The 26,430-nt window shown below is 43.2% G+C and overlaps 1 protein-coding gene across 2 annotated transcripts in view; it reads left to right on the top strand.

Moving 5' to 3' along the window:
- Positions 1 to 26,095, top strand: part of BEND5 (BEN domain containing 5) — a 918,531-nt gene extending 892,436 nt beyond the window's left edge. Inside the window, exons 12-13 of one of the 2 annotated variants that reach the window (XM_081947742.1) lie at positions 3,232 to 3,328; positions 24,335 to 26,095. In XM_081947742.1, the coding sequence (XP_081803868.1) occupies positions 3,232 to 3,328; positions 24,335 to 24,452 (215 nt within the window). In that variant the 3' untranslated portion in view covers positions 24,453 to 26,095. Of the gene's footprint in view, positions 1 to 3,231; positions 3,333 to 24,334 lie in introns of both variants that reach the window. The other variant, XM_081947743.1, reaches the window with a different exon arrangement.
- Positions 26,096 to 26,430: the final 335 nt, after the last annotated feature.

Below are 26,430 nucleotides of genomic sequence, written 5' to 3' on the forward strand. Positions count from 1 at the left end.
AAACTAAGGACAGTTTGGATTTTTAAAAAAAGATCAGGATTATATGTGCCCTTACTTGAGCATTTGGTATGGATAAAAGTGGGCATTTGATACTTTTACAGGGATTTGGATTCTGTCCCGCTCTGTATTTTTTCAGAAAATCTTGAAGAAACACATTAACTTCACTGGTGTAGAAGAATTTGTGGTAATTGCTTTTCTAGCTATTTATTTTTAGTTAGGAAAGATGGTGGTACAACATTAACCTAATAGTTACCACAAGAGTTACAATGATACTAAGAATTAAAGCAAACAAGTCATGTGGGAGCTACCATTTTTATTTCTATTGTCATTTGAACCTGCGTAAAGTATTTTAGTTCATGATTAAGATTAGTAACAATTGAAAACCCCAGATTTTGTACCAAAAACCAGAGTAAAGATTTAAACAGAAGGAAAGAGAAAAGGATGATCAATAGCAACGTGGAATGACCAGTTACAGTGGCAATGTCTATGTCTACATGTTGGAAGACTTGAAGGACCAGGTTAGGCACATATTGTCATGGAGAAAGTCCATGTGTGCTAAGAGTTGAAAATGATTTGATAGCACATAATCAAATATTTAATGGTCTTAAATAAACATAAAAATTTTGGGAGCTGTATAAATTACTATTTAATAGTAATATTATTACTACATAATAATATGTAAGGATACTATTTACCATTGACACGTGAAGATGAATAAACTGACAATTTTTTTTAGAAGCCGGATTAATCTTGGGAAGTGTCAAACATATACAGAGAAAAAAAACAGCAATGGGTGCAGCAAATTGCATGATGCCAAAATGATAAAGCTGTGGAAAAAATTGAATGGCCAATTAAAGTAATTATTAGTAAATTAGCAAAACCTGTTTCTAGTTTTTGGTAACAAATATAATGCTCTGGCAAATTAAATGTTGCTAGTCCCTAAACAGGTTTCCTCCAAAGTTATTGGACTTCTACTCCCATCATTTCTGGTTTGAAGTATGTGGCTGGGCCTTATAGGAGATTGAGCAGTTAGGGAAAAAAATCTGCAATAATCTTTTATCAGGGATTTATTGTAGTTTGGAGTCTGTGCAGATGAAAAATTCAGCCAGTTGATGATCCATAGACATGGAATGATTTCCTTGCAGACAGGAAAAGAGCATAAGAAGAAGTTGGATGAGAAATCAGATAAGAAGTCTGAAACTGAATCAAGGAAAACCCAAGTGCCATGCAGACATTAAATAGCTCTTACATATTACAACTAAACAAGAATTGAAATTTTATGCAGTCCTCTGCGCAAGGAAAAGGTCTTGTTTCCTTGAGTTGTAGGTTTGTTTTTTCTTACTAAATCCTTCATTCAAGCAGCTTTTTATCCATTTATATCCTTTCTCCCATATGAAGAAAGGCAAATGGGATGGATCAGTTTTCACGAGAAAACGATCTGCATTGGATCCAAATTGCAGTTAATTTGGATGCTAAATCCAAATTAATTTGGATTTATCAAATTGTTTTCAATTTATGATAATGTATCACAAATTGAAAACAATCTTATAGGCTCACTTGAGGATATATTGCATAGAAAGACAGGATATAAATGCTACAATAAATAAATAAAATTCCAGAACAGCTGCAGTTATATTGTTGTTAAAAAGACTTGTTTATTCCATTTAGGTCTAAGCGACTGACAATGTCTAATAAAATTAGATTTAAAATGAGAAATAGATGTTTGTGCTGTTTCTGAAAACACAAGATAGCTTTCCACTTGAATATGCAGAAATAGTGAATGTGGAAACTGAATGCAAACATCAGAGACAAATTTCAGGAAATGTAATGTAGCTCTGGAAATCCAAGAAAAATAACTGATACACCTGATATTATTATTTTTTTAAAAAAAACTAGTATATTGGATTATCCAACCAAGGCTGATGTAGATTGTGAATATTTTTTAAATGCAGAACTTTCAAAATGGCATAATATAAGCTGGGACGGGCATTAAGTATTACTGGTTTTTGGGAGACAAACTTTGCTGAACATGGTCTTTCTGCAAAACTCCATAATGTGAACATTCATATTAAATTTGTTTTGTTATCCCTGTAGTAATAAGTGAATAGTAATGAAAATTGTATTTAGAACTTGGTATCGTTATACATGATGTCTGGGAACACTGAAATGTTACATTTCTGATTATGGAAATTGTGTCAGATAATTAGTGATAATTAATTTTGTATGATTCACAAATAGATTAAGAACTGATAAAAATATGCTTTTCTTCATAAAGAGGTGGACACAAAATTGTAAATAATTCTTACAGTTCCTAGACTGCAGAAAAATCAATATTGTATTCTGCTTCATTAAAAAACAAAACCTTGTCATTTCCTAATGGTTTCACCATCTTTCTAATTCTAGTTCTGATATTTATTTGTTCCTTCATTTAGTTATGTGAGCTTTTTTTTTTGCATTGCAGAATGCAAGATATAGTCTTAGAATATTTGAAAATGAATTTATGGCAAAATTAACAGATTTGGGCCCACAGAAAACTGGTTCTTAAAAAGGTAATCCTTTGAATGCTCGTGCCTTTAAATGATGCATTGTTAGGTAGCAAAACTATATTTTCTGCCACACAGAAACAGGGCAATGGTGTAAGACCAATAAATCCCTGTGGGTCACTGAAGCAGAAAGAGCCCAAATCATAAGAATGAGTAGCAAATTAGATGGGGATCTTCTGTCCAGTTTAACAGCACAGAGATCTATCTCTGTGAAGATAGATCTGTGATTCGGCGGTTCGAATCCCTAGCGCTGCGTAATGGAGTGAGCTCCCATTACTTGTCCCAACCTCTGCCAACCTAGCAGTTCAAAATAGGGACCACCTTTGGTGGGAAGGTAACAGTGTTCCGTGCGCCTTCAGTGTTTAGTCATGCCAGCCACATGACCATGGAGACATCTTTGGACAGCGCTGGTTCTTTGGCTTTGAAACAGATGAGCATCGCCCCCTAGAGTCGGGAACAACTAGCACATATGTGTGAGGGGAGCCTTTACCTTCATCTCTGTGAACAAAAATAATACTCCATAGTTCTTATATATCTTCTGCTAATTATATCTCTCTCTGACATTTTCACCTTTGTGGCATTACTAATCTACATACACTTTATGTTCCAAATCACAGTGATTTATTTCAATACTTACTTTGGATTTTGAAAATAATTTAAAGAATTATTCTTAACTGAACTCTGACAGATATGAAATTAGGACGGAATGTGGCCCGAACATTTTTAGATTACTACAGACTAAACGCCATTGCAGAGAGACCTTTAGCACCAGTTTCAAGTACATGGTAAGTTTTACAAAAGCTAATGGTCTGCTTTTAATTTTTAACTATTTTCATTTTATTATTATTTTATTATTAAAAATAGTTGATTACAGTTACAATAGTGTGCCTAGCTAGCTTAGCTAAGATCTACAGAGTTCTCCAGATTCTACAGTCTCTTCTTCCATTCGTTTTCTTGTGTCTAAATAAAGGAAGATGGAATAACCACTTGTTGGTGTGCCTTTTGTTTTTTAGATGAATTTTATAAAAGTCAGTCCAAAAGTGGGTTGAAAGCTTATTCAGACAGAAAAATGTTTCCCTGGTTTATTAAATTTTAGAAATATTGTTGAACTTGTGGGCTTCTTTTTTTGGCTAGGATCAACATTTTTGCCCAAAGTTTCTTGTCAAAATATGTTGGCTTTTAATTAATTTGATACTTTCTTTGACCGTAAGTTTTTTTTTTAACTTGTTGGGTGATAAGTGGAAGATGGAGATAGCTGACCTGTAACTGGGAACAATAAATTCACCTTCCCAATTATTTCTCCCCCAGACAAAATCACCACTAAAACTCCCTGTCATCGCTCCTATATTTGAGGGATGTTGTTGTATCACGATTCCGCTAGATGTACTCCTTTCTACTCCCTTTCACCACTGCATCTGCTCATTTTGTCTTTTTCTTTTACCAGGTTTTGGCCACTTTGAGTGCTACTTGAGTATGAGAATGAGAACATATGGATGTCTGTTAGTACATGTTGGAAAAGTGTTCTTAAGCCTGCAATGGTGGGAAATCAAAAAGAAGTGTTTGGGTGGACTTAAATGGCATTGTATCATCGGTTAGGACTTCAAAACATATTCAGAAACAGTACTTCAACCCTAACATAAGCACAGTACTCATTGAAGTATCCCGTATTTTTTCCAATATTCATGCAAGCCTGACGAAAGATACAGCTGTGTTAGGAGTAATATTAAAGTTATTATATTTTAATGATTTGATTAAAGCAGCAGTGTCTTTGTTTCAGGCTTGTAAGAAGCCTGAAAAAAGCCATGCGCGTTTCACATGAAATTCAGAACATTTTTAAAAAAATAATTTTTCAAGTGGGACTGCCCTATTGTTAACTGTGCTATCAATCATCTCCCCCCAAAAAGGTATGGCTGACTCCCATGCTCTTATATTCTGAATAAAAATTGAGGGCAAACTTTTTTCACATACGCATTTACCATACATGGTGAAAATGCTCCAGAATCATGCTGCCTCTTTACAAAAATAATTTCCCCTGCTCCATAACTGAATATTTAAAATTCTTTTTTCTTTTATTGTTTTATATCAGACTGCTTTATTCCTTTTTATTTGCATGATGCGTGGGGCTCTTTGGAGACGAACAACACTACAAAAATCAATAACAACATGAGTGATCTCTGCATTTCCACATACTCTGCATGAGCATTCATCTTCCTGTGACATCCCTTGGAAAAACTCATTTTAGGGGTGTAAAAGGAAAAGAAAGGCACTGTTAGGTACCGAGAATCTTCTTAGGCAGTAAATACAAGTATTGTAGGATTGAAAATTGAAGGAGCAATTGGAACAGAGGGAACCATTCCAGAATAACACCCGTTACTTCTTTACCTGAAGACTTTAGAACAGTTAAAGGCAGGGGAGAGATGCTGGAATCTCAGACAACTCAAGTCTGATTTTGTGCAGCAGCAAATTGCATAAGAAATGGAATAGCTATTACAGTTTAAAGGCAAATTATATGTTTTGCCTCAGAAATTAATTTTTGTTTTCCCCCTTGTCAATTGATAATTATAATCTGCCAGTTTTACTCCTACGTGTGTCTGCACATTTTAAATGCAGATCTCAGTTCTTGTGGCTGCTGCTGAAGATAGGGGGGGGGGGAATCCTTTCAGCATTAAACTGTGACACATTTGCGTGGGCTAAATGAAAAAGATCCATTTACAGAATTCAGAGAGATTTGCATTGCTTGGACAGCCTCCAGCAGGGCTCACCAAAATACCAGATTACAATAATTACCCTGTCAAATGCTTAGCAATCAAAATGTTGGCTGGAACAATGTAGCCCCACATTTTGAGTACAGACCTGCATGGCAAATGCTTAAATGTAGAATGTGCTTTTTGCACAGCCAGGAGGGAAAGAAAAATTGGAGGGTTAAATGCTCCCTTCTAGGAAAAGAACCAGGAAGTGTTTTCATCCCATGCATAACTGTCTATATTAGAACCATCCTATTCTCCTTTATTTCATATGAAACAAAACATTAGTACAGATTTAGGTATTGGTGAAATGACTTCGTGATGCATCTTTGCATTTCAACTTGATACATTTTGTATCATTCAACTTGATACATTTTGTTTTTGAGGCTATCTATGCTGGATATCTATGGATGCGGAGGCTCAGTGGCTAAGACGCTGAGCTTGTCGATCAGAAAGGTCGGCAGTTCAGCAGTTTGAAACCCTAGTACCACGTAACGGAGTGAGCTCCCGTTACTTGTCCCAGCTTCGGCCAACCTAGCAGTTTGAAAGCACATAAAAAATACAAGTAGAAAAATAGGAACCACCTTTGGTGGGAAGGTAACAGCATTCCATGCACCTTCAGCTGGCCACATGACCATGGAGATGTCTTCAGACAGCGCTGGCTTTCGGCTTTGTAACGGAGATGAGCACTGCCCCCTAGAGTCAGGAATGACTAGCACATATATGCAAAGGGAACCTTGACGTTTACCTTATGCTGCTTTAAAGTAATCCTTCTTACAAGTGATCATGTTCCAGGAATGTGTTGTCATAGAAAGAGCTGCCCAATCTAGACTACAAAAATCCTGACAATAACTAGATGGCAGCGAAGAACTAGTTTTCTATCTAATACCCACCTGAATTTTTGCAACCCAGATCTAGTAGCCCTAATGTATCTTAGGGTGGTCGAAGAAGAGCTCAATCAAAGATAGATTATATATGTTCCTCCAGATGTTGTTGAACTCCAGTTCAGGATTTGGTTGGATTTCAACCGTTTGTAAACTATGCTGGAACTGAATTTGAAAAGAAGCCAGGGTCAAGTTTGCTTTCTGCAGGAAATTTTATGACACTGGATTTCCCTCACAATCTGATGGGAAACAGGAATCCTTTGCAGTATTGGATATATAAATGTATCAAAAGAAAATTGCAATTGTGCATATGCATATCAATACATTTTGCTTATAGCTAATATTTCTACTGTTCTATAATATTAGGCTCCTCTATGAAATCTTCAGAATTTCTGACTCACAGATTCTGTAAATTTTAAATATTTTCTTTAACGCTTTACATTAAAAATACTTGCAACAAGATGTGTTTGCAATTAATACTTTTGGAAAGAGATTCAGTTCTCAAGTGAGATGGGTAAGAGAGAAAAAATCTTAATTCAGTGCAAGTATATTAAGTAAATATCAGTGTTTGCTTTCATCTTGTTGGTAATAAATAAATCCTCAAGAATATAGTGATGTAATTCAATGTTATGAACCTGAGTTGATGCATTTATCACAACTTTTGTCATTTGGGGTCAAGTGTTTCGATTCCCATCTTGGAACCAAATTTAATAAGTGGGCATTTAGAACATGGACACTATTAGCATTTCAATTGTTTCCCACATCATGCAGAAGGACCATTGGACTCTGCTGTCCATCCATCCTCTCCTGTGTTTAACCAGAGAACCTCTATTGTCAATGGTGCCTGCTCTCACAGAATATTTTTAGTAGCAAAGAGCCACATGCGATTGCCCATCACAACTGTGCAATTCCTAAAACTCCACAAGACTGGGAAGAAAACTACTCAAGCCCCCCACTCCTACCCCAGAAAAAGATATACAGCATTGAGGAAGGGAGAAGAAATTCTACAGATTACAACTAACTCACTGATACTTTTTCATACAGGGAAATAGATGGAGGACTGATTATTGCAGTATTTTATTGTGTTGGCATCTTTATCCCCATATAGTTTCAGGAAACATTAGCACTCATTTTATTTCCTTGTTACATTTGCATTTATATCCTGCCTTTTCTCCAGAAATTCAAGATACCCTATAGTACTCCCATTTTTTCTCAGAACAAACCAATTGGGCAAGTTAGGGAAAGCTTCTGTGACTAAAGATGGAACTGAATATGGGTTTTCTCAGTTCTAGTTGAGCATCTTAACCATTATTAAGAATCATGGTTCGGATTTTCTCCTGTCTGCCTGATCTCGCCAGTTTAATTACCCTGGATACTAGTTTCTGAACAGGTAAAATTCACTTCTGTAGGTCATGCTTAGCCTGCCTTTCTTTCAACTGCCTGTCAGTAACTGTTTTGCTACCTGATTTGTGTTCCTGTTTGTGTTTAATACTTTAAACTGCCAGACATCCTCAGAAACAAGAACCCTCCTACAGAGCTCTGCTTAATTAATTTTGGGACTCTCAGGGAAAGGCATTTGACATAATTAGGAATTATGGATGCTGGCTGTCCATCCTGTTTTAAACTGATTGCTTGTTAATGGCCAAAAACAATTGGCTCGAGTTTCCTAGATGGTAAATTGGGGAAATGAGTTAATATGTCTTGTTCAGTCTGGGCTGAAGTTTTTCACACAGACTTTCAACATTTCAATAGGGGAGGGAAGGAATCGCTAAATTCTCATTTCCATGGGCTCTTCTGCAAAACAACATCAAAAGGCTGCTTTGATTACAGATCTGTCCTTACTTGAAGCCTTGGCCACCAAATACTTCCATATTTAAGGGAGGAATTCCATATATATATATATATATATATATATATATATATATATATATATATATATATATATATATATATATATATATATATATATATACATACATACATACATACATACATACATACATACATACATACATACATACATATATATATTAGTGTTGTATTTGTACTGATAAATAAATAAAGGGAGACTAGTATAGATCTATTTCGAGCTAATTAGCTCTCATCAGCTAGCCATACCCTTACTGGGATTTGAACCTGGGCTGTATTATTCTTAGGCAGAAGTCTTAGCCACTAAGCCACAGGCTCGCCTCCTTATCAGTTGAGCCAGGGAAATAGGTATGTATTTGTGTTACAACCCCTGGTATGCCTAAATATGGGAGGAAGGTCACTACTCCCTCATATATATTGCAGAACAATTTTTTTGTACTTTGCATGCGTGCGCAACGTACATATGCACAGGGCATGCCTATGAGAGAACTGGCAGCAGTGACTGACAAACCCACCTCTGATTGATTGATTCATATATATGAGCAAAGCGTGATCGGAGCTGCCGTTTTTCTATAAATATAGGTGGGTGGGTGTGGAATGCTGGCTTTGTTGCTTTAAACGGATTAGTTGGCTGTGTTGTCACATCTTGATTAGTTGATGGAATTGATATTTGGTGAGGGTGATTGGTGATGGTGTCCTGTGTTGTTCTGGGTCCTGTGTTGGTTTTGTGGCTGGGATTTGTTTATTGACTAGGGCTAGTTTCCAGATGTCTGGTAGGAGGGAGGTATCATCACGTTTATTCACGTTGTGGGGGTGTTTCTCTATTTCGATAGCTTCCATAATTATTTTCTTGTTGAAGTGTTCAGTTTTGGAGAGTAATTTGGTTCCTTCAAAATCAATTTCATGTCCTGTTGCTTTAAGGTGCTGGAAAAGGGAGGAAGTTTTTTCTTCATTTCTGACTGCGTACTTGTGTTTTGCGATGCGTGCATTTATTATCCTATTAGTTTGCCCAATGTACGTGGCTGGGCAGATTTTGCATGGTATTTCATAGACTCCTTGGTTTTCTAGCTGGATCTTGTCTTTGGGGTTTTTTAAGATGTTGGTTATTTTTTGGTCAGTGCCGAAGGCTGTCTTGATATTGTGTTTGTGGATAATTTTGCTGATTTTATCTGTGATGGCTTTGATATAAAGGAAGAGGGTGATGCCATTGTCCTGTTCTGTGTCTCAGTTCTTGGGGGGTGTCTACCTTTGGATTAGGTTGGTAATTGTGTTTTTTTGGAATCTGTTGGAAATTAATACGTTTGTTAGGGTGTGTAATTCAGTTTTCAGGTGGTCTTTGCCAGCTAGGCGTTTGGTTCTGGAAATGAGGGTCTTGGCTACTGAGTTGATCTGTGCAGGGTGGTGATGGGATTGTGTGTTTAAGTAGCTGTTGGTGTGTGTTTTTTTCTGGTAGATAGTGTGCCCTAGGGAGCCATTGGTTTTTTTGTAGATTAGGACATCCAGAAAGGGAAGTTGGTTGTTAGCTTCTATTTCCATAGTAAATTGTATTTTGGGGCATAGGCTGTTGAGATGTGTGAGGAAGTTGTCCAGTTTTTCTTTTCCATGTGGCCAAATTACAAAAGTGTCATCTACATATCTAAGCCAGAGTTTGGATTTGTTTTCAGATTTATCTAAGGCATTGGTTTCAAATTGCTCCATGTATAGGTTTGCAATGATGGGTGAGAGGGGTGATCCCATAGGTGCTCCTTCTATCTGTTTGTATCTTTGTCCATTGTGGATGAAGCATGTGTTGGTTAGGCAGTGGTTGGTCAGATCTAGGATGTGCTTGGGGGGTTGTATTTGTTTGGATAGCTGTCAAGGCTTCTTTAATAGGCACTTGGGTGAAGAGGGATATGACATTCCCGCCCCCCCCCCTCATCCAAGTACTAATCTGGACATTGAAGCCTCCTACTTCCTATTGAGACTCTACCCCCGTTTACCAACTTTTTATTACCAGCACCCTTACCCCACTGGGTTTTTAACAATCTACTCGAGGTTAGACCTGCTCCGCCTGCGGGAGGCCCCTCTCTCGCAGGCATGGCCCTTGGCTCTTTCAAGGGCCCGCCTTGATGACGGGTTCGTGGACCCCGAGAGGTGCAGGAACCGGAAGCTAAGGGGATTTTTAGTAAAATGTTTTTTATCTTTTTTAGGGGGTCCCAGGGTGGGGGGGAGGGTTAATCAGACCGGGAGGAGGGCCAGAGCCGGACAGACAGGTGAGTCCAGGAAGGACGGGGATGCGGTGGAGGGGGGGAATATAAAGGTCACTAAAGCAGAGGGTTGTCCTATTGCAACGGTCGCGGGGAGGAGGGGATGCGAGGACAGGATAAGATCCCAAGGTCGGTTGGGAGACCGAGGCTGTTGGTTACGCCCGGTCGCTTGTACCAACCCCTGCAGTCTAGGTGGACAGGTCCTACAGAGCCAGGGCCTGCGGCTGATGCTTTGCAACGCAAGGTCTGTCACCAACAAGGCCCCCCTCATTAATGAGTTGATCTCAGAGGGGGAGCTAGACCTTGCAGGGATAACGGAGACCTGTTTGGGCCACGAGGGTGGTTTACCCCTCGTGGAAATGTGCCCACCGGGTTTCCGTGCATTCCATCAGCCTCGGGCCCTGGGTAAGGGTGGAGGGGTGGCGGTGGTTATGCGGGAATGTTTAGAGCCGAGGGAGTTCACTGTCCCTCAGATACCCGGGTGTGAGTCCCTTGGTGTGAACTGGGGCCCAGGGAGGCAGTGGGGCTTGCTGATTGTATACTTGGCTCCTCGCTATGCATCAGCAGCCCTGCCCGAGCTCCTCGAGCTAATCTCAGCGACGGCAGTTGAGACTCCCAGACTTTTGGTCATGGGGGACTTCAACTTGCCGTCAATGGGAGCGGCTTCTGAGGTGGCTCGGGAGTTCATGGCTTCCATGACAGCCATGGACCTGACCCAATTAGTGCAGGGCCCCACTCACGAAGGGGGCCACACACTGGACCTCATTTTTGTATCTGAACAGTGGACGAGTGATCTGGGAATAGGGGATTTAGTCATCACGCCCCTGTCATGGTCAGACCACTCATCCCTCCGGCTGGACTTCCCTGGCGCTATCCCCCACCGCGAGGAGGCGGAACCAGACTCTATAAACTGGTACCGCCCCAGGCACCTGATGGAATCTGATAGATTCCAGACGGAGCTTGGGCCAATTCCTGTAGCCTTGTCCCGCTCCCGCTCCAAGGACCTAGTGACTGCCTGGAATAGGGCGACGACTGGGGCCTTGGACCGGGTTGCGCCTTTGCGACCTCTCCTGCGGCATCGACCCACCCGGGCTCCTTGGTTTACTGAGGAGCTTAGGGTGATGAAGCGCCACAGGAGACGTCTAGAGAGCAGGTGGAGGTCCTCACGCTCCGAATCTGACCGAACACAGGTAAGAGCCTATTTGCGGACTTACCTGGTGGCAATAAGAGCGGCCAAACGTAGACATTGTGCTGCTCTTATTGCGTCCGCGGATAACCGCCCTGCCGCCCTGTTTAGGGTGACTCGCTCCCTTTTATCGCAGAGGGCGCGGGAGACACCCTTACAGGGTAGAGCAGAGGAGTTTGGGGAATATCTTCAGGACAAAATCGATCAGATCCGGAGCGGGTGGACCTCCGTCAGTGGACCAGACGAGCCGCCAACAGCGAGTCTTGAGAGACCATTCTGGGAGGAGTTTGACTCTGTTGCCCCCGAGGATTTAGACAGGTTGCGTGGACGGCTGCGACCCACCACTTGTTTAACGGACCCGTGCCCCTCCTGGCTGGTACTGGCAGCCTGGGAGGTGACACGAGGCTGGCTCCTGGGCCTGGTGAGCGCCTCACTGGGTGAGGGATACTTACCAACCGCCTTGAAAGAGGCGGTGGTGAGACCCTTGCTCAAGAGGCCTTCGCTCGACCCAATGGAGCTAGCTAACTATCGTCCAGTCTCCAACCTCCCCTTCTTGGCGAAGGTTGTCGAGAATGTGGTGGCGCAGCAGTTCCCGCGACACCTAGACGAATCCGACTATCTAGACCCACGCCAGTCCGGCTTCCGACCCGGGCACAGCACTGAGACAGCCTTGGTCGCGTTGGTTGATGATCTCTGGAGGGCCAGAGATAGGGGTTGCTCCTCTATCCTGGTCCTATTAGACCTCTCGGCGGCTTTTGATACCATCGACCATGGTATCCTATTGCGCCGGTTGGAGGGGATGGGAGTCGGAGGCACCGTTTTGCGGTGGTTCGGCTCCTACCTCTCCGACCGGAAGCAATGTGTGTTGACAGGGGGACAGAGGTCGTCCCTGAGGCCACTCACTTGTGGGGTGCCACAGGGGTCGGTCCTCTCGCCTCTCCTGTTCAACGCATATGTGAAGCCGCTGGGTGAGATCATCCGTGGTTTTGGGGTTGAGTACCATCTCTACGCTGATGATACTCAGCTGTATATTTCAACCCCAAACCACCCCAACGAGGCTGTCGAAGTGATGTCCCGGTGTTTGGAAGCCGTCGGGGTCTGGATGGGGGACAACAGACTCAAACTCAACCCCTCCAAGACCGAGTGGCTGTGGTTACCGGCACCTCGGTTCAGCCAGCTGACTCCATCGCTGGCCATAGGGGGCGAACAATTGTCCCCTGTGGAGCGGGCGCGCAATTTGGGTGTCCTCCTTGATGCCCGGCTGTCAATGGAGGACCATGTGGCAGCCGTGGCAAGGGGGGCATTCCACCAGGTTCGCCTGGTGCGCCAATTGCGCCCCCTACTGGACCGGAGTGCCCTGCGCACGGTCACTCATGCGCTGGTGACGTCTCGCCTGGACTACTGCAATGCCCTCTACATGGGGCTTCCCTTGGGACGCATCCGGAGACTGCAGCTAGTTCAGAACGCAGCCGCGCGGGTTATTATGGGAAGTACACGTTACTCCCACGTAACACCTCTCCTGCGCGAGCTGCACTGGCTACCTGTGGCCTTTCGGGTGCGTTTCAAGGTATTGATCACCATCTTTAAAGCGCTCCATGGCAGAGGACCTAGTTATCTGCAGGATCGCATCCTCCCACATACGTCCCTGCGACCTATCCGCTCACACAGGGAGGGGCTCCTCCTGGTGCCGTCTGCTAGGCAATGCCAGCGGGCGACACCTAGGAGTAGATCCTTCTCTGTGATGGGCCCAACCCTCTGGAATGACCTCCCCCCAGACATTCGAACTACCACCGACCTCCGTTCCTTCCGGCAAAAGTTAAAGACTCACCTATTTCAATCAGCTGGCCTGGCACTTTCTTAGTTTCACCTCCCGGGGATTTATTTATTTTAATTGGGTTTGGGGTTTTAATAAGCTTTTAATGTACTATATTTATATTTATTATTCTATTACAGTCTTATAACCTCCTTCACCTACGTATTTAATTATTTAACTGTTTTGTCTATGTATTTTATAATGCATTTTAGTGACTGTACACCGCCCCGAGTCCTTTCCGGGAGAGGGGGCGGTCTATAAATGTGAATAATAAATAAAAATAAAATAAACATCAAAGCTCACGAGTAGGTCGCTGGGTTGTAGGTTTTGCTTCTTTATTGTTCCTATGAAGTGGATTGAGTTTTGTACATGTGAGGTGATGGACTTTGTGTGGGGCTCAAGTTGTTTGGCAAGAAATTTGGCAAGATTATGTAGAGGTGAGCCTATGGAGCTGACTATGGGTTTGAGTGGTGTTCCTTCTTTGTGTATCTTGGGGAGGCCATAGAGCTTGGGGCATCTGGATGATTTTTCTCTGGGAATGATTCTTCGCTGGATCTCTTCACTGATGGGAGAGGCTTTTATTTTGGATTTGGTGGTTTTTTCCAGGTAGGTGGTGGAGTTTGTGTTTAGAGGTTTGTAAGTGGGGTCTTGGAGTAGGTTGGATAGTTTGGCTTGGTAGTCAGATGTGTTCATCACTACAGTGGTGTTACCTTTGTCTGCTGGGAGAATGATTATGTTGTTGTCTTTCCTCAAGTTGGTGAGTGGTTTTTGTTCTTCTTTATGTAAGTTGCTTCTGAGTGGATTGCTGGAGCAGAGGACATTGGTGACTTCAAGTCTGATTTTATTGGCTTCATCTGGGTTGAAATTGGTTAGGGTAGCTTCAACTCTGCATATAATGTTTTCAGTGGGGATGCGTTTGGGGGCGACTGCAAAGTTGAATCCTTTGGAAAGGTCATTGGTTTCTGCTATGGTGAGGGTCCTGTCTGATATGTTATGTTAAGTCCGGCTTCCGCCCTGGGCACAGCACGGAGACGGCCTTGGTCGCGTTGGTGGATGATCTCTGGAGGGCCAGAGATAGGGGTTGTTCCTCTATCCTGGTCCTATTAGACCTCTCGGCGGCTTTTGATACCAAAGACCATGGTATCCTGTTGCGCCGACTGGAGGGGTTGGGGGTCAGGGGCACCGTTTTACGGTGGTTCGGCTCCTACCTCTCCGGCCGGACGCAACGTGTGTTGACAGGGGAGCAGAGGTCGACTCTGAGCCCCCTTACCTGTGGGGTGCCACAGGGGTCGGTCCTCTCGCCGCTCCTGTTCAACACATACATGAAGCCGCTGGGTGAGATTATCCGTGGTTTCGGGGTGGGATACCACCTGTACGCTGATGATACTCAGCTGTACATTTCCACCCCGAACCACCCCAACGAGGCCGTCGAAGTGATGACCCGGTGTGTGGAAGCCGTACGGGTCTGGATGGATGGCAACCGACTCAAGCTCAACCCCTCCAAGACGGAGTGGCTGTGGGTCCCGGCCCCCCGGTTCAACCAGTTAACTCCATCTCTGGCCATCGGGGGCGTGCAACTTGCCCCGGTGGAGCGGGCGCGCAATTTGGGCATCCTCCTTGATGCCCGGCTGTCCATGGATAACCATGTGGCGGCCGTGGCAAGGGGGGTGTTCCACCAGGTTCGCCTGGTGCGCCAATTGCGCCCCCTATTGGACCGGGATGCCTTGCGCACAGTCACTCATGCGCTGGTGACGTCTCGCCTGGACTACTGTAACGCTCTCTACATGGGGCTTCCCTTGAAATGCACTCGTAGACTACAGTTGGTCCAGAACGCAGCCGCGCGGGTAATTATGGGGAGTACAAGGTACTTCCATGTGACACCTTTCCTGCGCGAGCTGCACTGGCTCCCTGTGGTCTACCGGGTGCGTTTCAAGGTCTTGATAACGATCTTTAAAGCGCTCCATGGCTCAGGGCCTAGCTACTTGCGGGATCGTATCCTGCCCCATACATCCCTGCGACCAATTCGCTCGCACAGAGAGGGACTCCTCCAGGTGCCGTCCACCAGACAATGTCGGGGGGCGGCGTCTAGGAGTAGAGCCTTCTCTGTTGCGGGCCCAGCCCTGTGGAATGACCTTCCCCCGGATATTAGGAGTACCTCTGACCTCCGCTCCTTCCGGATTAAGCTCAAGACCCACCTATTTCAAGTAGCTGGCCTGGCTCAATCATAGTTCGTTCACACTGCTCCTGACGGGTTTTTTAATTCTGCGACTTTGGGAATTTTATTAGGGGATTTTAAATTGTGTTTTAACTGTTCTTACTCATCTTCCTTCCTCCTCTATGTATATGTATTCGTTTAGTTGTTTGTGTATTTTTCGTATTGTTCCTATGTGTTTTGTTGTACGCCGCCCCGAGTCCTTCGGGAGAGGGTGCGGCTTAGAAATAAATTTTATTATTATTATTATTATTATGTACTGTTTGTTTCATGAATTGCTGTGGAGGGGGGTTGGGCTTCTGGCATTTTTCTTGTCTGTGGAGTTTGTTGGTCTGTGTGTCTGTCTTGTGGGAGGTTTCTGTTTCGGCTCTCCAGAGGGCTAGTTGTTTGGAATTGTCCCAGAGAGCTGGGTGGATTTTGTTGCATGAAGAGTGAGTAGATCCCTGTTGGTTTGGTCTAGTAGGAATCTTTTTCTGTGGTGTTCATTTCTGATTAGGACTAATTCAGTTCTTTTCAGGATCCTTTCGGTGGCTCAGGTTTTTGAATGGAATTTTAGTTGGAAGCATTTTGGGATCACGATTTTGTCTTGGCAGTTACGCAGGAATGTGAGGTCATAAGATGGTGGCTCTTGGTAATTGTGTTTGGAATCCTCTGGAAATTAATACGTTTGTGAGGGTGTGTAATTCAGTTTTCAGGTGGTCTTTGTCAGCTAGGCATTTGGTTCTGGAGATGAGGGTCTTGGCTACGGAGTTGATCAAAACATTGCCAAGATACTATCAATCTTACATGGGAAGAGACCCGAATACACCAAGACCTGCATACTTATACCCGTGAAAATCTATGAAAACAAATACATACATACTTACATACATACACACATATATATTTGTTTTCGTAGATTTTCATGGGTATAGGTATGCTGGTCTTATTGTATTCGAGTCTTTTCTCATGTAAGATTTATATTGTCTTGGCAACGTTTGATATTGTCTTGGCAATATTTATAGAAAGACGGCAGCTCCGATCACGCTTTGCTCGCACAAGCACGAAGCCAAGGCACCAGCCTGAAGATGGCATATCTATATCTATATCTATCTATATCTATCTATATCTATCTATATCTATATATCTATATATCTATATATCTATATATCTAGCTGGCGTTTGCGGGCGTTTTTTACAAGCCACGACAGCTACGACAGCCTGAGGCAAGACCAACGACGCCCTGAGCGGTTAGTGACGGGGGACACGATGGCGTCCCATACGAGAGAAGGTGGAGGGAGGTGTTGGTGGCAGAGGCGGCCCGGAAGACCATCGGGGGGCTTTAAACATCAATCCCCCGACCCGCTGGACCCGCCGGGAGCCCCGAGCCTTCTAGAAGCCCAGTGGAGATCGTGGGAGGTTGGAGCTGGGCGTGAAACATCTGTTGTGAAACATCTGAGTCGCCGGGGATGTGGGATTTGTTGAGGGCGCCGGAATGAATAACAGAGGCCTCCTGAAATGGCGCGGAGGCGACACTGGAGCTTGAAAGGTGCACGGTGAGCCGCTGACACCACCCCCCTCCCCATTAGGGATTGTTCACTTGCCTTCGTATAGACTCTGAGAACTCTTACCATCTGGGGCTTGGAAGAACTGCAGGGAACTATTTGAACTCCCCCCCCCCTGCCGCTATGAATCATCTGCTCACCCTCTTATGGACTTTGAAGAACTGCCTAACCCCTACTATGGGCCCTATTTATTTTTAGCTACTTCTACCTATTTCTTTCTCCATCCTTCCTTTTCCCATTTTGTTATCTTGGTTGCCGTTCGTTATGATTTTTACGGGTAGACTTATTTAACACCTCAGCACCCAGAATCCATCTTTAGCCCGGTGTATTTACTATTTATCATTTGTCATGTATGCGAGGCCTGACCTTATTTTATTGCGAGAATCCCCCCTCTCGCAGTTATGTCCTCCTGCCCTTTCTAGGACCCACCTCGAGGACGGGTTTATTAACCCAGAGAGGTGGAGGAAGCGCACATTGAGGGTTTTTTTAATAAATTCTTTTTTAAAAATTGTAAGGGGTTCTAGGGGTGGGGGGGGGAACCGGTTAGGAGGGATGGTAGAGCCAGGCACTTAGGTGTGGTCGAAAGAGGAGGGAGCGGAGTGGGGGAGGAGAGGGAAGATAGCATTCCTGTTCAGGGCTCCTTAATACCAACGGTCGTGGGGAGGGGCAGGTGTGAGGACAACTTAAGAGCGCGTAGTCGGTTGGGAGACCGGGGCTTTTGGTCATTCCCGGTCGTTTGTACCAACCCCTGCATACTAGGTGGTCAGGATCTACAGACCCAAGGCCTGAGACTGCTGTTATGCAATGCGAGGTCCGTTGTCAATAAGGCCCCCCTCATCTACGATCTAATTTTGGAGGGGGAGCCGGACCTCGCCGGAATAACCGAGACCTGGTTGGGCCACGAGGGAGGTCTACCCCTTGTGGAAATGTGCCCACCAGGTTATCGAGCATTTCACCAGCCTCGGGCCCAGGGAAGGGGCGGTGGGGTAGCAGTGATTATCCGGGAAGACTTAGAGCTGAGAGAGTTCACTGTGCCGCAGACATCCGGGTGTGAGTCCCTCGTCGTGAGATGGGGCCCAGGGAGGCAGTTGGGCCTGCTGATAGTATACCTGGCTCCTCGCTATACGTCAGCGGCCCTGCCCGAACTCCTGGAGCTGATCTCATCGGTGGCGGTTGAGACCCCCAAACTTTTAGTGATGGGGGATTTTAACCTGCCGTCGATGGGAGAAGCGTCTGAGGGGGTTCGGGAGTTCATGGCTTCCATGACAGCCATGGACCTGACCCAGTTAATTCAGGGCCCTACTCACGAGGGAGGCCACACCCTGGACCTTGTTTTTGTCTCTGGCCAGTGGACGAGTGATCTGGGAATAGGGGATCTAGACATTATTCCCCTGTCATGGTCGGATCACTCACTTCTCCGGCTGGACTTCCCTGGTGCTACCCCCCGCCGCGAGGAGGCGGAACTGGAAGGTATTAGATGGTTCCGCCCCAAGCGCCTGATGGAACCAGATAGGTTCCAGACGGAACTTGGGCCACCCCCTGTGGACCTGACCCGCCCCCGGGTGGAGGACCTGGTAGACGCATGGAATAGTGCGACTACCGGGGCCCTAGACCGGGTGGCGCCTTTGCGGCCTCTCCTGCGGCGACGAACCACCCTGGCACCTTGGTTTACCGAGGAGCTAAGGGTGATGAAACGCCACAAGAGACGCCTAGAGAGTCGTTGGAGATCCTCCCGTTCCGAATTTGACCGAGCACAGGTACGAGCATATTTGAAGACGTACCTTGTGGCATTAAGAGCGGCCAAACGTCAACATTGTGCCGCTCTTATTGCGTCTGCAGATAACCGCCCTGCCGCCCTGTTTCGGGTGACCCGCTCCCTCTTGTCTGAGAGACCACGGGAAGCCCCACTACAGGGCAGAGCAGAGGAGTTTGGGAAATATCTACAGGACAAAGTCGCTCAAATCCGGACGGGATGGGCCCCTTTCAGTGGTCCAGTAGAGACGCCCGTGGCGAGTCTTGAGGGACCGCTTTGGGAGGAGTTCGACTCGGTTGCCATCGAGGATTTGGACAGGTTGCGTGGACGTCTGCGACCCACCACATGTTTATTGGACCCGTGTCCCTCCTGGCTTGTACTGGCATCCTGGGAGGTTACGCGCGACTGGCTCCTGGGCCTGGTGAACGCCTCGTTGGGTGAGGGGTCCCTACCGGCCGCCTTGAAAGAGGCGGTGGTGAGGCCCCTGCTCAAGAAGCCTTCCCTGGACCCAACGGACCTAGTCAATTATCGTCCAGTCTCCAACCTTCCTTTTTTAGCGAAGGTTGTAGAGAGTGTGGTGGTACAGCAGTTCCCTCGTCACCTGGAGGAAAATGATTATCTAGACCCGCGCCAGTCCGGCTTCCGACCCGGGCACAGCACGGAGACGGCCTTGGTCGCATTGGTTGATGATCTCTGGAGGGCCAGAGATAGGGGTTGTTCCTCTATCCTGGTCCTATTAGATCTCTCGGCAGCGTTCGATACCATCGACCATGGTATCCTGTTGCACTGGCTAGAGGGGCTGGGAGTCAGGGGCACCGTTTTACGGTGGTTTGGCTCCTACCTCTCTGATCGGACGCAACGTGTGTTGGCAGGGGAGCAGAGTTCGACCCGGAGGCCACTCACATGTGGAGTGCCACAGGGATCGGTGCTCTCGCCTCTCCTGTTCAACACATATATGAAACCGCTGGGCGAGATCATCCGTGGTTTTGGGGTGGGATATCATCTGTATGCTGATGATACTCAGCTATACATTTCCACCCCGAACCACCCCAATGAGGCCGTCGAAATGATGTCCCGGTGTCTGGAGGCCGTACGGGTCTGGATGGATGGCAACCGACTAAAACTCAACCCTTCCAAGACGGAGTGGCTGTGGCTTCCGGCCTCCCGGTTCAACGAGGTGCTTCCATCTCTGGCCATTGGGGGCGTCCAACTAGCCCCCATGGAACAGGTGCGCAATTTGGGCGTCCTCCTAGATGCCCAGCTGTCAATGGATGACCATGTAACAGCCGTGGCAAGGGGGGCGTTCCATCAGGTCCGCCTGATGCGCCAATTGCGCCCCTTATTGGACCGGGATGCCCTACGCACAGTCACCCATGCGCTAGTGACGTCTCGCCTGGATTACTGCAATGCTCTCTACATGGGGCTTCCCTTGAGATGCACTCGGAGACTACAGTTGGTCCAGAACGCGGCCGCGCGGGTGATTATGGGGAGGACTAGATACTCCCCTGTAACACCTCTCCTGCGCGAGCTGCACTGGCTTCCTGTGGTCTACCGAGTGCGTTTCAAGGTTTTGATTATGATCTTTAAAGCGCTTCATGGCACAGGGCCTAGTTACATGCAGGATCGCATCCTGCCCCACACATCCCTACGACCAATTCGCTCACACAGAGAGGGACTTCTCCGGGTGCCGTCCGCCAAACAGTGCCGGGGGGCGACACCCAGGAGCAGAGCCTTCTCTGTGATGGGCCCAGCCCTGTGGAATGACCTCCCCCGTGACATCAGGATTACTTCCGATCTCCGCTCCTTCCGTGTACAGCTGAAGACCCACCTCTTTCAATTATCTGGCCTGGCTCAATCGTAATTTCTCTTATTCCTCCTAACTGTTTTTTAAATTGTCTTTTAAACGTTAAATTTTTAATTGCATATTGGGTTCTTACAATTGGGGTATTTTAATGCTGATTTTTAACTGTCTATATGATGTAATTTGTTACCTCCTCCGTGTCCGTGTCCGTGTATGTGTATGTGTGTTTTGTATGTATGTCCATGTGTTTTTTATACATCCTCTATGTTTTATATGCTCCATTGTACGCCGCCCCGAGTCCTACTTGGAAAGGGAGCGGCTAATAAATTCAAACTTATTATTATATATCTCTATCTCTATCTCTATCTCTATCTATCTATCATCCATCTATCTATCTATCTATCTATCATCTATCTATCTATCTATCTATCTATCTATCATCTATCTATCTATCTATCTATCTATCTATCTATCTATCTATCTATCTATCTACTGGTCTTGTTGTATTCGGATCTTTTCCTGTGTAAGATTGAGATTGTCTTGGCAACGTTTCGCGAGGTCTCACTCGCCATCTTCAGGCTGGTGTTTTCGGCTTTGTGTTTGTGTGAGTAAAGCTTTACTCACCTACACCTGTGAAAAGGGAAGCAGTGTGTTCCCTCCCATGTTCCCTCCCATACCTATTTCCCTGACTCAACTGATAAAGGAGGAGAGCCTGTGGCTTAGTGGTTAATACATCTGCCTAATATGTAATTCAGCACAGGTTCAAATCCCAGTAAGGGTATGGCTAGATGATGATAGCTAAATAGCTTGAAATAGATCTATACTAGTCTCCCTTTATTTATTTATCAGCACAAATACAACACAAATGTAACAAAGGCAACATTAAAAATATGGTTTTGTGCCTGGATGGATTCCTGGAGTGAGCCGAAAGACAGAAAAAGGGAAGCAGTGTGTTCCCTCCCATGTTTGGGCATACCAGGGGTTGTGACACAATACATGTGTGTGTGTGTGTGTGTGTGTGTGTGTGTGTGTGTGTGTGTGTGCATATGTATGTATGTATGTATGTACGTACGTACGTACACTACCCTCAACTTTAAATAGTGTAAAACTCCACCTCCAGCAAAAATGTAATCTCTGCCTCTCACCTCTTTCACACATGCACTCACAGAGACAAAGAGCAAAAATGGTTAACTACCTACATCTTCCTTTCATGGGACACAAATGTTCATGTAAAAATTGAAACAAAGATTTGTAACTCTACTTTTTACCCTCAACTTTTGAACTCTCTTTTACTACTTTTACTAGCTGTAACTTATCAGCTAGGGAAAGAAAGGAAAAGTCTATTTTTGCCAGTATTAAGGACAAAGGACTATAAAAGTAGTAAGTTTGTGAGAGAACCTATATAAGATTGTAAAGCAATCTTGGAAGTGCTGTATCTTTTGCAAATCTGATGCTGATTTAATAAATTGCTCTTGCTTCCCACTTATATAATGGATTCTCAAGAGTACTTAAGTGGGTCCCTATTTTAGGCTTTGTTCAACACTGGTAAAGATCTTTTCTTTTTCCCACACATTTTGAAAACTTCTTTATTGTACTGCTGGAATCTCCATTTTACTTCAAGCATTTACAGTACAGTGATTTTACATGCTGCCTTATTATTGCTGTTGTTGAGTTTGACTGCTGCATTAGTCTCCAAGTCAATATTTCCATAATTTCTACATTGTATAGTATGTTTCTCACTGATTTGTGCACTATCCAGAGACTTGAAGTTATTGAGTAGTTTAGAAGTATAGTAGATGAATAAGCAGGAACCGATTAAATAGTTAGAATGGGTTGCTGTTTCCACATAAAAGCATTCTATTGGTGAAATGGCTTCTAACAATGCCACCTGAGACACTAGATATGTGCTGGTATTTCACTAGCCAGGTTGCTAGCTTCTGCAGAACATATCTGAAACCAAACTTGGCAACAGATGTTACATCTTTATATCCTGCCTGTGTTCCATAGAGCAGAATTACCCATAATCAGTCATCACTAAATGCCACATAAGTGATAACTTTAATCCCTTTTTAAATTATTTGGATGTTTATAAATTTCTGTTGCCTCTCTAATAATTCTGGGAAAACAGCTGTCACCTCATGTCAGGATGCTGATATTCTCAGAGTTTTATGATTTGTTGTCCCTTGTCAATAGACTTCAGCCAAAACTGATTGTCCTGTTTTTAAGCCTAATGTTCCCTTAAACTTATTTCTGCATGTTATGGAGCATCGAGTTTCTCTAATGTAGCCATCCCCAGACTTACAATTTTATTTTATACATTCCCTTAGCTTTTAGTTTCAGGAGTTTATACTTATTAGCAGTTATGTCTTATGCATCATCCTATATTTTGTCCTATACATTTTTTTCATATTGTTACATTTAAAGAAATGCATGCTGCTCATAACATTAGAAATAATATTCTTTATCTTGTGTTTATGCCTAAGCATAATCAGATAGTTGCCAGGTGTTATTTTTTTTTAATTCCAACTCAGAATGAACTTGGCAAGGAAAAAATACATACTACAATACTACAAACTGTTATGTTTCTGGGGATGTTCTCTGTGTATATGTGTTTATGTCCGTATGTTGTTATATTGTTTATTATATATTCATTACTTAGAAAGGCAATAGAAGGTGCTGATTTGGTAGGGTGACAAATAATGCAAACTGATAATTTAAGCATGGTCATTTGTGCCTCAAATGAAAACTCTGGATTGATTTGTTCACTAATTCATCAGTTTGTTTTCTTGACTGTGCATGGTATTGTCAAAAGTCTTCTACAATACCAGAGTTCAAAGGCATCAATATTGCTTTTATTCTCTTTCTTTAAAGTCCAACTTTTGCTTCCATAGAATGTCACATAGACTACTATGGCTTGCACGATTCTGATCTCTGTAGGTATAGACACATCACAGCATTTGAATATCTTTTCCAAGGATACGATGGCTGCTTCGTTAAGTGCTAGTCTGCAGCACATTTCCACTTGTTCCTTTACTGACTGATCCTAAAAGACAGAAGATAATCTACCACTTCAATATCTTCATTGCCAATTCTAAGGCTGGTTGTCCTATCTGTTCTCATTAATTTGGTCTTCTTATATTTAATTTTATTCCCATTTCCCACTGTAGTATAACTGTGACTATTCAGATCATGAAGTCAGTCCATAAGAACTCCTTTTCTCTGTTTCTGAAAATAGTAAACTATTGGCTTAACCAATCATCCAATAAGAGAGTGTTAAATCTGAATGCCCATTATATCCATAAATATTAAAATTACAGCCTTTGTGTTTAGTTGCATCATATTCATAGATATGTGGACTACTTCAGATATAATGGATCTTGGTGAAATGTCCAGAATATTTTGTCTATTGTTTCTAAAGTCCACTTACCATAATTGGGGTCTGTTATACCAAATATTTAATGTATTGGTAAAAGCTTTATATCTATAATCATATAATATTCTTTCTGCCCAAATAGAAACCCAATCAGTGGCAGGTTGGCATTGTCCTGCATAGTTTTCAGATGTTTGGCATCTGTTCATTGATTATGAAATTAAAAGACTATTTTGAGTGATTTGAAACAAGTACATTTTTGGTTGGCATCTTAACTCTACCCACAGATTACCATAGAATGTAGAATGTCACGTGGTGTTGATATCATTCAGATTATTCATCTACCTTGTGTATTTTCCCTACTGGCAGGAAAGAAAAAGCAATTCCCTATAGATGTTTCTACCATCGGATCCAAGGAAACAATCAAGCTGCCAACAAACCAGAGAAGAGGACCCATACAACTCTTAAGCACACTCACTCATCATAAATCACTAAAGAGAAATACCTTTCAGAAGAAATGGAAGGAACAAGTTATATCAGCACTTTTTACATTTAAAATGGATGATTATAATCGATCCTCCTTCTAGCCAATTATTTTTATGAAAGGGAGGCAAAATGTTTTTCTTAGAAATGTTAGTCTTGACGTATTATTCACTGGTTTATCACAAGTCTTATTTCTCAAAAACAAGCTATTAAATACATAATTTTCATTCTTATTCAGCCATGTGGAATGCTTAACATAAAAATGCAAATAGAAAATTTTGCCCTACCATATTTTGAAGAACAAAGTCCTATAATGGACTGAATCCCAAAGAAACTAGGGGGAGTTTTTGCTGCATGACTTCTACATTTATTATTTTTTAAGCCAAAGTATCATTTGCAAGGATTGTAGGTTAAAATATGTAATGTACAAGGATGGAGTATTGTGCAATTTAATGTTTAGATATTGTAATACTCCTTGAAATGTTTTTCTCTTATTTTTAATAGTTTTTGTTTAATTGAAATTGCATGTGTATGGCAAGACTTTATTCCTACTTGTAACTATCTGAAGACATTCTAATCTAAAGCAATTATCTCCATCCTCAAGGCATAATGTGACTGCAACTTCAAGAATTTGGCTAGGTTGGCTAGGAAATTCTGATAGGTTAGTACAAATACATCTGAAGGGCATCAGATTGGAGAGGATTGTTGTAAAGGGAACTGAATTTGACCACAGTAAAATACATATGCAATATAATCCATCTATTACTATCCCTTTATTGCTTATATAAATAAATTGTAGTATTAAAGTAGAAAATATAAGAACATTGTAAAAGAATAATCAGAATAAGTGAAATTGGAGCCATTTAAGTAAAAGAAAAACACAGTCCAGTATGTTTGAGCTTTACATTTATTTACTAAATAAAACTTCAGCTGAGATTGTCAGGAGGCAATCAGTTAGTTATTTCATGGGGCAAAGGATCCAGGGAGTCAAAATCTTATTGCCTTCACTTCCTTCTCATCTGAGCAGCTATTTGACTGATGGTCACATTTTTTATTAGGATTATGCACACAGATCTGGCAATCAGAACAAGGGGAACTGATATGCAATATTCAGTTGTATGTCCTTATCTATTTACAAATAAGTACATAATCCAGTGTCCAGGCTATCATTGGATAGGAGCATATGTGCAAGAAGAGTGGTAGACTGCAAAAGGAAGAAAACAAGAAATATGAAGACTTTGTTGAAAACCAATATAAATTCCATACAATTAGAATTTCAAAGCTCTTAAATTGCATGCAATTTCAAGGAAGGATAAGTCCTAAAATGTATAAAGTAAGCATTATATTTTTCTGGTCCTATAGGCTGATTAATCACTAACAGATGTTTTGATAATAAAAATGATTTAAGGTAGATGGAGAAGAAATAAGATATCCTGTTGGTTAATTGCTCCTAGTTGAGCTTAGTGTCTTGTGTTGGGTTCTGAAAGGCTTCAGATGCATATTTTTAATTGATTTATAGGTTGAACAATAGCGATTCAAATTTTATATTGAAACCAAATGTTTACAAAAGTTGTAGATTTGAATAGATTTGTGTTATGTTATAAAGTAGGCTGAGTAAACTCTGGGAATTTGCTTTTGGAGCATTAAATAAACAATTGAATGAAAGATTGCTTGCATTTACTTCCTAATTTTGTTTACTGTCTATATTTCTTTATTGGTTCAGAGTTCTTAAAAGAGTCAATAATTTGCTAGCATTTTCACGGATTTTCTTATCCTTGTCTTCAACTACATTTTGAATGGAAATGCTGACAAATCTCCTTCCATTGCCCTTCTTCCCAATACATATATAATTGCTTAAAGCAATTTTAGTTTAGCATGCTTAAACCAGATTACATTAGTTCCTCTTTTTCAAGCTGTTGCTTGCCATCACCTCCTTCCTTGAGGTTGACATATTGTCTAAATCCAGACACATATTTAAAATA

The sequence above is a fragment of the Natrix helvetica genome, assembly GCF_964273705.1.
Source record: "Natrix helvetica genome assembly, chromosome: 3".
Classification (NCBI taxonomy): Eukaryota; Metazoa; Chordata; class Lepidosauria; order Squamata; family Natricidae; genus Natrix; species Natrix helvetica.